The 14250-nt window shown below is 44.9% G+C and overlaps 1 protein-coding gene across 7 annotated transcripts in view; it reads right to left on the bottom strand.

The window, feature by feature from the left end:
- Window positions 1–10456, bottom strand: part of LOC121613486 (serine/threonine-protein kinase MARK1-like) — a 29606-nt gene extending 19150 nt beyond the window's left edge. For all 7 annotated transcript variants that reach the window (XM_041946864.1, XM_041946865.1, XM_041946866.1 and 4 more), the window contains exons 1-3: window positions 10193–10456; window positions 7112–7312; window positions 1783–1836 (exon numbers count right to left, since the gene is read on the bottom strand). In XM_041946864.1, the coding sequence (XP_041802798.1) occupies window positions 1783–1836; window positions 7112–7312; window positions 10193–10243 (306 nt within the window). In that variant the 5' untranslated portion in view covers window positions 10244–10456. The remainder of the gene's footprint in view (window positions 1–1782; window positions 1837–7111; window positions 7313–10192) is intronic.
- Between the last annotated feature and the right edge of the window lie 3794 nt (window positions 10457–14250).

The raw sequence follows: 14250 nt of genomic DNA, 5'->3' as shown, positions 1-14250 counted from the left end.
TGGAAGTTCCCTGTAATGCGTCCATAGTAGAGCTTTCACAAGCACAGCATCGAACGGTCTGAGTCAGTGAGACAATCGATTCAATCCAGGAGACGACTGCTGCATTTTAAGAGAAGCTTCTGCAATGCAGATGGCACTTCTGTATACCATTACAGCAATCTATAGTACAGAGCAGAGGGCATTTACACATACAACCTCACATAAGCACCATACAGAGACAGCCAGATACAGACACACAAACACACCCCAGATTTAACCCATGAATGCACGTCTGCATGCTAACATCAATGTCAATGTACATATGACACCGATAGCGGCTCCCATAAAAAGCCGTAAGACTCCATATTGACTCTCTCAGGTCTACTGCAGCTGACATCTGAAAGGCCCACTGAATAATTGATCAGAGAGATGCTGATTGGTCTGCAGTCCCACATGATACATCTACCCTGCCCATCACCAGGCAGCGGACAAACCAACCCATCAGGTGTGTAACCACGCCTGACCTGGATGAGACCCGAATCGGTGAAGTCAGAGTCAGTTTATATTCAGACTCTTACTGCCGCACGCACATACACACACACACACCTCTGAATGTTCATTACCCGACTCTGTGTGTGCGTGTGCAGATTAGAAACCACACAACAGGCGGTTTAGCAAAAGAGCTCGCGCAACGAAATTCATCTCCGTCAGATTAGATGAGCGTGGAACTTGAAATTCTCACAGCGTCTTTGCGCTGATTGGTCGAAGAATTGCAGTCGGATCCCATTAAGAACCAAGTCAATTACAGATGTGCTTTGCTCATGGAGAACAATGCCGGCTGTGGGATCGTGCAAGAAGTGCCCTGATAGGCTAAAAGCCGTCTTGTTTTACAGATTTACAAGTAGGATTTAAGCCAAGAACCAAATTTGTCATTTGTCCCTTTACAATTAAATCCTGTTTGATTATCCCAGCCTTAATTTCCTCCAGTAACTCTCATTGAGTTCACTCCTCTCAGACCAGTGTGGGAGGGCAGACATTTTGGGAAGCTATTGTTGCTATCATATTGTCATTAAGCCCTCTTGCTGCACCAATATTTTCTCACCCCGGCAGCTTGCAGACAGATAGAGGGCAAGAGGTCCATCAAGACATCAACCGCCGTTTATGTAGGTGTGGTGCTTACAATGGCCCGTTATTATGATGAGTCATCGTGACAGTTGCTTAGCGATTTGTTCATCCTTTCCAAAACACTAAAATTAAAAGAGCAGCGATGGTGAGCCCATGCTATGATAATGCCTGGGCCGTGAGAATTCCTGTCAGTCAGATGTACACCTGCATCATTTTTAGACTCACAGTGGGTGACGCTCGCTCGTAACAGCGACGGCTTTCCTTCCACATGGTCTAATCTGCCGCGAGGATTGAATGAGCGTAGATGTGTGTGTGTGTAATCAGCAGAAAGACCTGGATTTGGACTCAGTAATCAGGAAACGGCCCCAAACCCTTCTTTGTAATTGGTTATGACTGCGAGACAAGGGTAAGTGACAAACAGGCAGGCGGGGGTATTTTTAGCCGCTCCTAACCACAAACCAGCAGAGAGTCAAGAGTCGGGTGGGAGGAGGGCTGGAGATTAAACAAGCCTTGTGGTCTCTGCTGACTACATCTGATTACATTATGTAAAACAGCACATCCTGAGTTCAAAGAGCAAAGAAACAGAGCGGCAAGAACTCAGGAATGACTAATGGAAAAGCCATGAGCGCCGTAACCAAGACATTAATGTTACCATGTGGCCATAAAACAGCGACTCACCTTCTGTAGACTGGTGGGATTCAGCTGGGTTTTGTCTATAATCTTCACCGCCACCTAGAGAGAGAAATGACAGGGAAAGAAAGGAAGGGGGGGAGACAGTGGGATGTGGAGATAAAAGATAACAGAGATGTCAAAAGTAATTCTAGTTTTGCATTTGTGTTTTGGTTGTACAGTGAAAGCTTGTGCTGGAGTGATCTGCAGTATCTTCATTATTTCTCAACTCTGAGGCGGCTTTGTCAAAACATGTCACGGCTGAACCGGCGCTTTCAATCTGAACACACCTCAAAGCGCCTCTATTCAGCAATGTGTGAAGAGATGAAGCTTTAATGGGCAGAGATTTCAAAAACAGGAATATGTATTTGTTCATGATGATGACTATAAGCACACAGATGCACTCGCAGTCTATGCAAATGCAGCCGCAGACGATCAAAAGGGCTTAAGTAAACGGTTCCTGTGTTAGTATATGAGACTCAGCAGGTCGTTAAGATGCTGTTGGCTCGGCAGGTCCTGCTGGGCGGCGGCCTGAACCATCTATCACATCAACCCAAAGTGCACACTGAAACAGCCCTGCTCCCCTCATGTTCTGAGAGCTCAGCAGCCTTCACAAAGCCACCAGCTGAGCCATGCTGCAGACTCACCAGTCAGCCCAGACATCGTGCTCATAAGTGATTGACAGGCAGTTTTACAACATAATGTACAGAGAAATAATACGTACAGCCTTTTGTCGTCGCACAATAATCATGCAGTTTTATTACACAGACTTCAGGCTGAATATGAATGTCACCAGTGCTGGCAGGCAGAGTTTATGGTCTAACTAAAGGGCAATTACCACATTTTTTCAGCCTTGCTAAGGAGAGTGCGAGGCTCTGAGGAAGGCTCAGAAAGCTGGTTGGATGGTCCAAGCCACTTTGGAAGCTGCACGGCCATCAGAGGCCTGAAGGGGGGTTTAGGCTTTTCAACTGTGTCCTTACAGACCATTTCACATTGTTAAACACTTTAAAATGTGTTGGTCTTTCTTCTCTGTTGTGTTTGTGAATGTGAGCAGATGAGAGGAAGCAAACTCCTTCAGATCCAAGCTGTTTTCTAGCAATGCAATTCCACTAAAATAGACTATATGATGATTCTTAGCATGTTTTGACTATTGTAAGTGACATATACTCAAAAACACCACTAAACAGGGTTGATTTTAACATAACTCTGAACTGAAAAAAGGAGGCGCTGGTCATGGCTAATAACAGCCCTGATAGTTTGGTTTAGCTAAATGCTAACATCAGCACGCTAACCTGTTCACAATGACAATGCTAACGCTAGCCAGGCGTAATGTTTACTAACCATCTTAGTTTAGCATGTTAGCATGCTAAAATGTCCTACTTTGCAATAAGCACAAAGTACAGCTGAGGCTGATGGGAATAAAATTCATCACCCATGCTACTTGCTGGCAGGCTTCTTCTTCCCTGCCATCGCAGTGTATGTTGGCATGTTACTGCCACCTGTTGACCAGTATATCGTATGAGATTGGGCACAGTCTGAGTCTAGCCGCTCTTGTGAACAACTGGGCTTGGGCAGCACATTTTGCAAGAAAAAAACAAAAAAGAACAGGTTAGAGCATCCTGTGCGATGGGGCATCACAGCAGACTAGTGGTCAAACCATGTAACTGCTACGTCCATGGTTCAAATCTGGCCGGCGACCCTTGTTGTAGGTTCTGTCACCCCTCATCAGCCTCTCAACTCCATAGTATGGAATAAAGGCTCTGATGAGGCACTCTTGAGCAGAGTTGTAACATGATTATGTACAAACGTGGTGCAAATCTTCCTCTGACGTCTCTTTAGGACGGCAGAAGGAGAGAAATCACCTTTGGAGATTAATGATACCATCAAAGCATTAATTACAATTGATTATAACAACATTACTGTGACTCTGGTCCCATGAGAGCTTAATAAACATGCTTCAGTGGATGCAGACTCTGGCTCTAATCCCAAACAGCCTGTTAGGGGGAAACCAGAAAGCAAATGCTGAGTCATGGTGGAGAGAATGCAGGACGTTCATGCCGAGCAGGGTTTCCCTACGACCTACAGCGCAAGTTGCTGGGACATTTAGTTTCAGCCGAACCCGGAAAAGTGGCGGCAACGTGGCGGCTGTGAGAGGAACAGATTCTAGCGTGGAGAAGAGAGAGAGTGGAGCCAAAGACTGCAGAGAGGCTCGCTGTGTGTAGACTCACAGCACGCAGGTGGTGTCTATTTGCAGCCTGTCTTAGGTGGGCAGGTGCACAGACAGACTTCACTCCCCTCCTATCAGCTTCCTCCTGTCACGGACAAAACTCAGGTGGGGGCATGCTTGTGTGTGTGTGTGTGTTTGTTGATGTATGCCTGCAGGTGTTGGTGCTGTCACTCTACCGTTCCAACTTCCACTACAGCTTTTGCATGAGTCAGAAATATTCATTACATTTCCTCCACGCTACACTGTACCAATATTTGCCTTTTTTGCTCTCAGATTGAGAGATGTGATGAACGCGTGGACGGCATCAGATCACATGCCGGCGTTTGTGCGCGCGCATGTGCGTTCTCTCTTTAATGGATCTGAGGGTGAATAATTCAGTCCCACAGTGACAGAAGGGCAACGTGCATCACTGTTAATTATTCAACGCATTCGTAACACACCGCCCATATGCTCTTCACCGTATGGAGGTCCTCACACATAAAACACGCACGTACATCTGAACATTCGGACAGAGGACGTGGAGGGGAAACTTAGTCATCACAGAGCTTTCACGCGTTCCTCTTGCACTTGATCCTCCACTTTGATTTCCCTCTGAGCTCTTTTTTCACAACCACACAGTTATGATCTCTCTATGCACTAAAGGGAACTATAAAGTCTAAGTCATATCTCACACACAGAAAAGAAAGGGAGTACTATTACTGAAATCACAATATTTATAGAGTTATGTACATAAATCACACATATAGAATACCCTTCTATTTAGAGTAACTTATCCCTACCCATACAACATTTATCCCAGCATGCCTTACACTGCCAAGCACTCTTGCACCACTTACATGATACGGTTCATATAGAGGCCTGTACATACAGTATGCAGTAACATTGTGACCAATGCAGTGCTTTATGTATTATTTGCCTACCACTGCTCGGCAGCAGTTTCTGGAAGCTGTTTCTCTCATGCATATTCCTCACAAACGTTTGCACATTATGACCACACAGTGGCAATCTGTGTCACCACTTTGTGATTTGGTATTATTGTTATCTGTGTCTAGTTTTGCATGTATGAAATCTACTGAATGTTCATCTTTCCTGGAAAAAGCTTGTGGAGTTTTTTTCTTCTTCAGATTGAGGTTCTGAAAATATACAGAGTCCTCTGAGGCAATCTTGTGATTTTAGGGCTACATAAATAAAATTCACTTGCCTAGACTTAACTTTTTTCCTTGCCTCAACAGCTGCATGTTCATGTTTGCTTCTATTTGTTTCGCTTTGTTGTCTTTGTTCAGCTGTATGTCTATATTTAGTTCCTTCAGTGCATTTGTTCTCTGTGCTGAGTTCAAGTGTGTCGAGAGCTACTGAAAACCAGAGTCAAATTCTTTTTGTGTGTCAACATTAGCGGATACAGTTTTCACTACTTCCTGACGTTTTATAGACAAAATGATGAACCGATTCAGCTGATAAAACAATTATTTCAGCCCCAGCCATCATATTTTTATTGCTAGTACTGCTACATACCAAAATATGATAAATATACACAAAATCAAACACAAAATAACTGATAATTGATCGATTCAACTGTTATGCATTACATCAGATAAAACTCTTCATGCATAACACAAAAACTTGGATTACCCCTTTTTATTTTGTTTTCTGGAATAATGAATTTATATAACATTCAGTTTATACAAACATACCTGATATGAACAAATCATTACAACTTCACAGGTGAACTAAGTTGAAAATGGTAATGTAGTGGCTATCAGTGCAGTGTGTGTGTGTGTGTGGGTGTGGGTGTGTGTGTGCCCACATCCTTTAGTCACCCCCCTCAGCAGATAGCGGACACTCTGTCACCTACAAGTGACTGCTGCTCTGTCTCCACTGAGCTCTTTCTGATGTTTTTCTGCAGCGTTAAACCTTTTTTTCTTTTTTTAGCTGCCAGAACAATCTTTGCTGGGCCCAAACTGAGATAGAGTCGGTTTTAGTGGGTTATGTTCTTTCCACCTGTTCCCTCCCTCACTCTGATCCATGTCTTTGCATTCTGATGAGCCAGCAAAGGCACTCGGGCACACAAAGCAGCGCCTGACCTTCCCTGCAAACAGTGGGTCGCATACCCAATATGGCTGTTTAACATTAGCATTAAAGGACGCAGAGCGGATCAAACTGTTACCGGTGTGACCTGGGAGAAGATGCATGCCCTCGACACTCTGATATGACCAAGAGCATGATGACAGTCAGAGGATTAAAGGAGGCAAGTGGCTAAGAAATAGACATGAGAGGGTATCTAATGTGGATCAGTGAGAGCTGTGGGTCCTCATGAGTGAAAGACAGGGAACAGATCGCAGGTCACTGTCTTCTCCTTAGGGAAACAGGAGCTTTTATTACCGACACACCAAAGCAGGATGTCTATCACTCTGACAGGTCAGCGGTGTATGACTGTGTGTGTGCGTGCATGTGTGTGTGTGTGTGTGTGAGAGAGAGACAGAGATAGAGGGAGGTGACAGAGGAAGAGTTTGACCTGACCTGACAAGGAGAACCAACATGGTCAAGTACAAGCTTGTCATGACAGGTGATCATTCATTCTCCCGAGAGTCAGAACAGGCCAAAAAACAACTGGGTTTAAAAAAAGAGTTCATGAAGCAAATAAACACAGCACCCACGTTCTGTGACACTGCGGTTTGCCTGGCGGATCATACGTCAAGAGAGAAATGTGAGCTGAGGTGAGCAGATGAGAGCACACTTTGAATCTGGAATATTTTCTCTTTTAAATAAAATGGAAAAAAAAAATCAATAATAATCAATAACTCAAACTGACAAAATCAAAATAATTTTGTCTTCCTCATTGCTGATGATAAGTTCAAAATCTTTGGGTTTCAGACTTTTGGTCTGAAAAACAAGTAATTGTAATATGTCAGCATGGTCATGGATATTTTTGACTATTTTCTGACAATTTTACTGACACAATCCATTGATTAATGGAAAAAATAGCAGATTAACAAATAATAAAAGCAATAGTGAGCTACAACACTGATTGTGAACATGTAGCAATAAAAGAGTGAGGATGACATACAAAACGGTATTATCCAAATGATTTATAAAGCAGAAATAAAAACGTACCTCTCGTCCAGTCAGGACATGTCGTGCCAGCTTCACCTTGGCAAAATTCCCCTTCCCAATGGTCTTGAGGAGGCGGTAATTGCCAATATGGGGGTGCTCCTCCGTGGAGGTGAAAGAGTTGCGACATCGCGGCAGGCTGTGGCGACTCGCAGACTTTGTCGGGGGGACCGGGGGTTCAACAAAGCCATCCACCGATGAGTGCTGCGGGAAAAGGTGGAGATCAGCAACATCCTCATTCCCTGCCTTTGATTTATATAGACACCAATACTACCATAAAACCTCTCTGGCTTTTTGGCACTCTCTTTAATTCCAAAACCCATCCTATTGCATGATTGGCTGCACATATGCAAACAATGCAGCAGAGTGCTGCAGTGGAGGTTTGTGTGTGTGCCAAGGCTGGAATATTTACTGAGCAAACAGAGAAGAACCCATTAACTTAGTCTCAGATCCCAGAAGGCGATCCAGTGTTCTGTATGTGCATGTTTGTGTGAGCATATACTGTATAACTACATTTACATGCAGACACATAGAAGCACCCTCTGTGCAAGCCCACAGAGGAACTGTGTGGGCGAGAATCAGGTTCCCTCCTCTTCCTCTGTGACACCTTAACCTCCTAACCTACAGACCTTATCAGCCACAAGACAAGATTCAACAACAAAAGCAAGTGAACTACTTTGACTTCGTGCCTTTGATAATATCAGCAAGTTGTGCGGCACAGAGTCAAGAGTTATAACAATGTTACTGGCTCTGTGGCCAAACCGGTTCACAACAAGTGTCCCTGCGATATGGCATTGTGAAGGTGAAGTAGGAACAGCTTGCTGTAAGTACAGCGCTGGCACAGGCCAGGGCAGTCTCTGCTGGTCTGTTTCCTCTCCTCTACAACAGCTGCTGATGTCAGTCCAGGTCAGAGATCCCATGATCCTCTGCTCCTGAGCACCACGCCCAGCCAGAGAATAAAGCCTTGGTCTGGTTACTCAGGCTCCCCTGCTCCCGTTTCACTGAGGGGAAACGTTACACCCTGCAGGGTGCGCATCATCTCAGCTATGCTACATCCTGACAGGGGGAGAGCTACACTGCAGGATTCAAACACTGCCCTGTGTCACAGCGTGTGTTGTGTGTGTGTGTGTGTGTGTGTGTGTGTGTGTGTGTGAGAGAGAGAGAGAAAGAAAGGGAGGCAAAGAGACATTTGGATTTGATGGAAGTCAAAATCAGCATCCTTGTTGCTAATGCACCAAAACCCTCTTTTAAATCTCCATGACAGAGCAACCTGTGTAGCTTTGACTGTTTTTTTTTCTATCTGCAGCCGCTAAATGTCCGCATGAAAGTGACTTTAGTCCTCTCCATCAACTTTAGGTCAGATCTGTCATAAGGCCTGTTTGTCCTTCAGCCACACACACGTGTACACACGAGCACGCACTTGGCCCGCCTCCAAATTCTGTAAATTAAACAGGGGGCATCTGGACAGGCAGGTGATTTGAAGCACTAGTGCTTGATTAATACACCAAGTTTGTTTCACTTGCCCTTCCATTATCTCTCAACCACTGACTCTTTGTCTTCAGGGAGGACAGACATAAAAAAAAAAAAATTAACACACACCTGCATAGACACACACACACACACATAAAAATAAGAAAGGCAGGAGAGAGCTTCTTCTGTTTTGCTGCACTAAAAGCCACTCGTCTCTCTGAGTAATAAGCTGTTATGTAATGCAGTTCAGCTGCTAGTGGGCCCTGGGGCTGCCTGATGGAGTCCAGCAGAGGCAGGCGAGGCTGGCTGGCTACTGCCAGTGCTGCTGAGGCTGTGCACAAATAGCCACCTAGCAGTTTAAGTCCATGAGACCTAAAGCAGCATTAGACTGTGAGACATTTACATTAGCACTCCCTGAAGCTGATGCATTCACTGAACACTGGCAGAGAATGATCAGAGAGCTGATACCATCATGATAAGTTCACACTGGGGTTTTACAGAGTTATATAACTTTGGAAAATGCATTTTCCAGTTCAGATTTTATCTCTTGAAGATGAATAATCCAGATACATGTGCTCTGAAAAGGAGAGCCAAAATAAAAGCCTATTTCTAAATCTGGGAATAACCTTTAAAAGACTGCTCCGGGCTATTTCCACTGCTTGTACTTGTAACACAGTAAAACACAAGGAGGCTCTAGTCTGTGCCTCGTCTTGTTTCCAGGAAGAAAAAAAAAAATCAGACAAACCTAGATATGTCAGAGCCTGTCAGCATGCACACAGCAGTCCTCATTTGGACTGATCTCAAAACGAGGTATTCTTATTATAATGCTGCGCGCGAGTGTGTGTGTGCGCGCACGCAGAGCGGCGCGGGGTGGCGGCGGCGGCGGCGGTGATGGTGGACGAGGGGGTCGTTCATAAACATTCCTTCACACTCAATGAATGAGACATCTGCAGTTCAAGCCATTTCTTTGGCCCGTTAATAAATACATGTCTGTCTGCTGCTTCAGCTCATCAGTGTCGTGGCAGCGGAATGATGAATAATAACACGCTCCCTCCTCCTCCTCCTCCTCCTCAGCACGGAGCGTGCAGTTACAACAGGGCCCAATAGGTGATGGATGTCACATTGCGATGCTACCAAGCGTTGCCATTGAAAAGTAGGGCAACATCCTCCCCCACCTTCCCTAAATATTGACGCTGTGGACTAGAAAATACCCCCGGTTGCACGAGTGGAGCAACACCATTTTCTCGCAGGCCGCACAGGCAACGTTTTAAACCTTAACGTTGAAGCTTCGCATGTATCAATAAAGCCAGCGCACTGACGCAGTGCGTTGTTGAGGCTAGCCTTGCTGCACGCTGAAACTGGGGCAGACAACACCAAACTGCACCTTTATTCTAGGTTATTCTTGCCTCCGTGCTTTTATTCCTGTCAGAGGGAAGAGAAGAAGAGGGAGAAGAAGAAGAAAAAAAAACCCGGAGTGCTCATTGGTCGAGTCGCTCTGCAACACTCTAAAAAAGCGCTGCCGTATAAACCTGCACCGACCAGTGCGCAAAACGGCGTTTTAATTCCGCTCCCGCGTCCGGTACCGCACCGGTGTCCCTGGATAACAGCACTTACGTTCTCGGTGTCGCGCTCGTTCACCGTGGGCAATGGCGTTCTGGTCGACATCTTGTGTGCTTCGCAGGCCGCTCAGCGATGCAGCGGGCTGGGCAGAGCAGAGCAGGCACGGCGCGGTCCGTCGGGCAGAGCGGCGCCTCCGTCCCCTCTCTACATCCCCTGTAAACACCGCAAAGAGCGGCCTTTTTTAGCGCAGCATAGCGCGCGCAGGGCCCAGCCGACACGCCAGATTCTCTTATTGGCTTTGTGTACTTCCCTTCAGGTAGGCTGGTGGCAGACAGAAAAGGAGGAGAGAGAGACTGAGAGAGAGGGAGAGAGAGAGGGGGGCAGGCCAGGAAGATGCGTCGGTAGCGGACGGGTCTGCGCAGCGCATCTCAAACCTCCCACCAGGAAGGATGGAGGGATCTCTCTCTCTCTCTCTCTCTCTCTCATGCACATACACTCCCTTTGTCTCCTCTCCATACCTCATTATTCAAGTCACCAGAAAACAGTTAAGCACACAGTTGGAACAGTGTTCGTCAGATTTAGACCAGATCTAACTACAGGGCGTGTGCAGCCTGCGGAACCGGTCCAAATTACTACTTGTCGATGCATCAGTAGCCTGAATGTAGCATATTCAAGGCACATTAGGCTGGATGTGTAGGAATGAATAAAGGACATACTTGTATTTGGAAGAATAAATTTCTTGTATTTTTGTGTTTATTATTTTGCTGGATGTATCAACATCAATAAATATGATTTCGTAGCTCAGTGATTTGCTGCTACATGTTGTGTTTGAATATGACAATGTGGTAAAGTGTCCAGAAAGAGGCCTAGTTCAAGGGTAAGGCCTGTGTCACCCTGTAAACTGGACAGACTTTGCCATCTGTTGGACAAAAACAGCATTACAAGCCTCATTGTTCCTCCACTTATGATGGATGATATGACAATGCATCTTTCTGTATAAGCAGAGAAGAAAATGTGAGCAACTGTCTGCCACTAGGAGACAGATTTGCGTTTCTCATCCAGGAAATCATTACCTGGGTTTTTCTGGGTGTGGTGATGATGATGAGGGCATGATGTGCGCACGCAGGTGTGCATGCGCAGTTTGTCCACTAGGTGTCAGGCTGCACCTGCACTATGTAGCACAGCTGCAGCGTTTGACATGTGGGGCCCACACAAGTTATGCCATCTCTTGTCCTCCTGTGTGAGTTACCTTCAGCTTTCCTCCTAGCTCTTCGGGTCATGAATGCACTGACATGTGATGCTGCAATGAGGAACAAGCAGTGCAACAGGAGTTAATCTGCATTACTGAGTCTCTTGTGTGAGATTTCACGTCGTCTTTGTCGCTGCAGTATTGTTGTGGAACTCAGGCAGACAGTGCACCTTCCTGGGTGTTACATGACTGATGGTTTGTTTCACACAGCAGAGAGGCCCCGACCGTAACAATGGCCACAGCGTGAAGTAACGTATCACAATAACTGATGGATATAAGACCTGAAAGCCACCGAGAACATTAGGTCTGTTTTTGTGATTTTGAGGAATCTGTAGTTTATTTTTCTCCTCCACAAACTACAAACTCAGTTCCACAACATCTGCCCTCTTTCCCATCACGCAGAGTCAGGTTGGGGCTCAGATGCATTTCATTGAAAAATGTTTTGTCCTCATAGAGATTTTAGTGGGAGATATCAGAACAATATGCAAAGAGATAAGACGGTTCAAGAAAAAAAGGCATCCAACACTGAATCTTGGCATGTGGATGGGCATTTTTGGAATTCTGCATCTGATCCCAGCATGGATCAGGTCCCAACATAGCAGATCTTATCCTCTCTGAGCCATAACAACTGGGACCAGCTAAATAATTCGCACTAAGACATCCTCTGACTACTAATAGTGACATATTTGGCTTTGTTTTGCTGGTATCTATTTTAGATTTGATAACATTTATCCATTTTTATGTGTGTGCAAATTCACACTTTTACACAGTGAAATTAAATAATGCTTTTTCTTTTTTTACTTGTTCACTTGAAAAGGTAAATTCACACATCAGTGCCACTCAGTTTCTTCTTGCGTCTTGCATTGAGCTTTTGCAGTGCACAGCGTTCGTGCCTGGGATTTGCATTCTGTACCTGAGTTGCACTGCTGTGGAATGCAATGGGCACTGACACTGGTTTAATGAGTGCATGTACACCCAGGGCCAAATGCAATTACATGCTCTCACAGGCAACCATCAAAAAAGAGGCAGCTGTTAACCGCCATTCATCGCGGATGGTCATGCAGTTAACTGTATTTGCAGGACAGGGGGTGAGAGGAAAGAGTAGAAAGACAGAGAGAGAGGGGGGAGAGGCTAAACTCATTATGAGACAGATAGCAGAGTAGCATCTGTCAGCATTGGCACTTTACCATAGTTCTTTTAGGCCTGACTCAGTTTCGCCAGTGAAAGTCAAGCCACGCTTTCCAGTCTGTTTGCACACATCCTGCAGAAGTGTGGGAAATACCACGGACAGCCTCTTCAGGAAGGAAGATGTTTTGTAGAGTTTGTGTCTCTCATGTATTACCATTATGTTTGAGTGCAGACCCAAGCATCCTATTCTCTGGAAAATAAATATCTATTGACGTGCAAGGAACCCAGAAGGTTTAGTTGAACTCTTACAGGTATTCTGCAGGTATATTCAAAATCCTCAAAGACAAACCACCTGAATGTAACATGTGTAACAACAATACAGACAAATATGCGAATCAGATTTAGATTTAGATTTTGGTTTAAGCAATTAAGCTCACCAATTTCAACCGATAGTTAAAAAAAATAAAAATCAGTGCACCAGCACCAGGAATATAATCTTTTTTTATTCTATGCTTTCTTCTTCCTTGTCAAAACCTGATGCCTACATTACCCACAATGCAACCGGACCACATACATTTCAGTCAGCAATTCAGGGAAGTAATGCTAGCCAGCTAATGTTGCCTCCACCTGCTAGTCTCAAAGGTCTGGTAAACTCAATTCTTTCCCCACACTTCCAGATTTTTTTCATTTTCAAACTTGTAGTCTTTAGCCCGAACCAGTGCTGACTCAAGTGACATCACTTGAGGCACTTAACCAGACTTCAAGCAGCTCCCTCTGCAGCCACATAAGACTTTATACAGCTTTTTTCATATATAGAGTCATGGGACATGGCAGAATAACTGATGCTTACCTCTGTGACTTAAATGTAATGGTAATACATGAGAGACATGAACTGGGGCTAGCTCACGTTACACTCACAGTCTAGTCTATTTTAAAGGAACATGTGCCAACATTATTAAGTGCAGTTTGGATAAATTACAGTCAAAGGCTAAAATGTGTATTCTGAATTAGAAACGTCTTAGCACATGTTGTTGTTCTAATCACCAATCATCAATTTTAGATAAAACCACAAAAAGGCATGACAAATAAAAAGTAATCAGCAGACATTCCTGCTTCAGAAACCTGTTAACTGCACACCTTACAAGGCAGAGCTTGCACTCCGCTGTCTGCTCTGACAAGTCAATAAAACCCACTGGTATGCCGAACATTTTTGGAAGGCAAGATAGATATGAGGCTGCTGTGGAATTTGATCAGGCAGAGAGCCAGCCTTCTGTTCATTACAGAGCTTTCCAGCAGTAACACACCCTCCCAGTCAGCACACCTCAACCTGAGGAAAAGTATTACTGACTGGCACGTCAAGAGCCCACGCCCACCCTTGGCCCCCCCTCACCTGCCCGTCTTCATCGCCGTCACACACGCATGTGCTGACATATGCTACACACAGAACGCACACATCATGTACTCGTTCCCTCTCGATTTCAAGTTGCATTGGGAGGGAAGTGGAAAATATGAAAAGGCTTGAAAATCCAGGGCAGATGTGAGCTGACAGGGCGGGAGAGATGGAAGTGGACTCAGTGCAATGGGTGTAAGTGAGAATCTCAAGATGGAGCTTTTCTTTTCAACATATTTCCTTTTCTCCTCAGGTTAAAATATTTTGATTTTGGAAAAGATCCACTTGATTTGTCCAACTCAGACTGCTGAAGCTTCATATTAGCCTTAAGTGAATTTTAAGACA

The sequence above is a fragment of the Chelmon rostratus genome, chromosome 11, assembly GCF_017976325.1.
Source record: "Chelmon rostratus isolate fCheRos1 chromosome 11, fCheRos1.pri, whole genome shotgun sequence".
Taxonomy (NCBI): Eukaryota; Metazoa; Chordata; class Actinopteri; order Chaetodontiformes; family Chaetodontidae; genus Chelmon; species Chelmon rostratus.
Note: the sequence above shows the minus strand (reverse complement) of the source record. Positions and strands in the feature narration are given on the sequence as shown.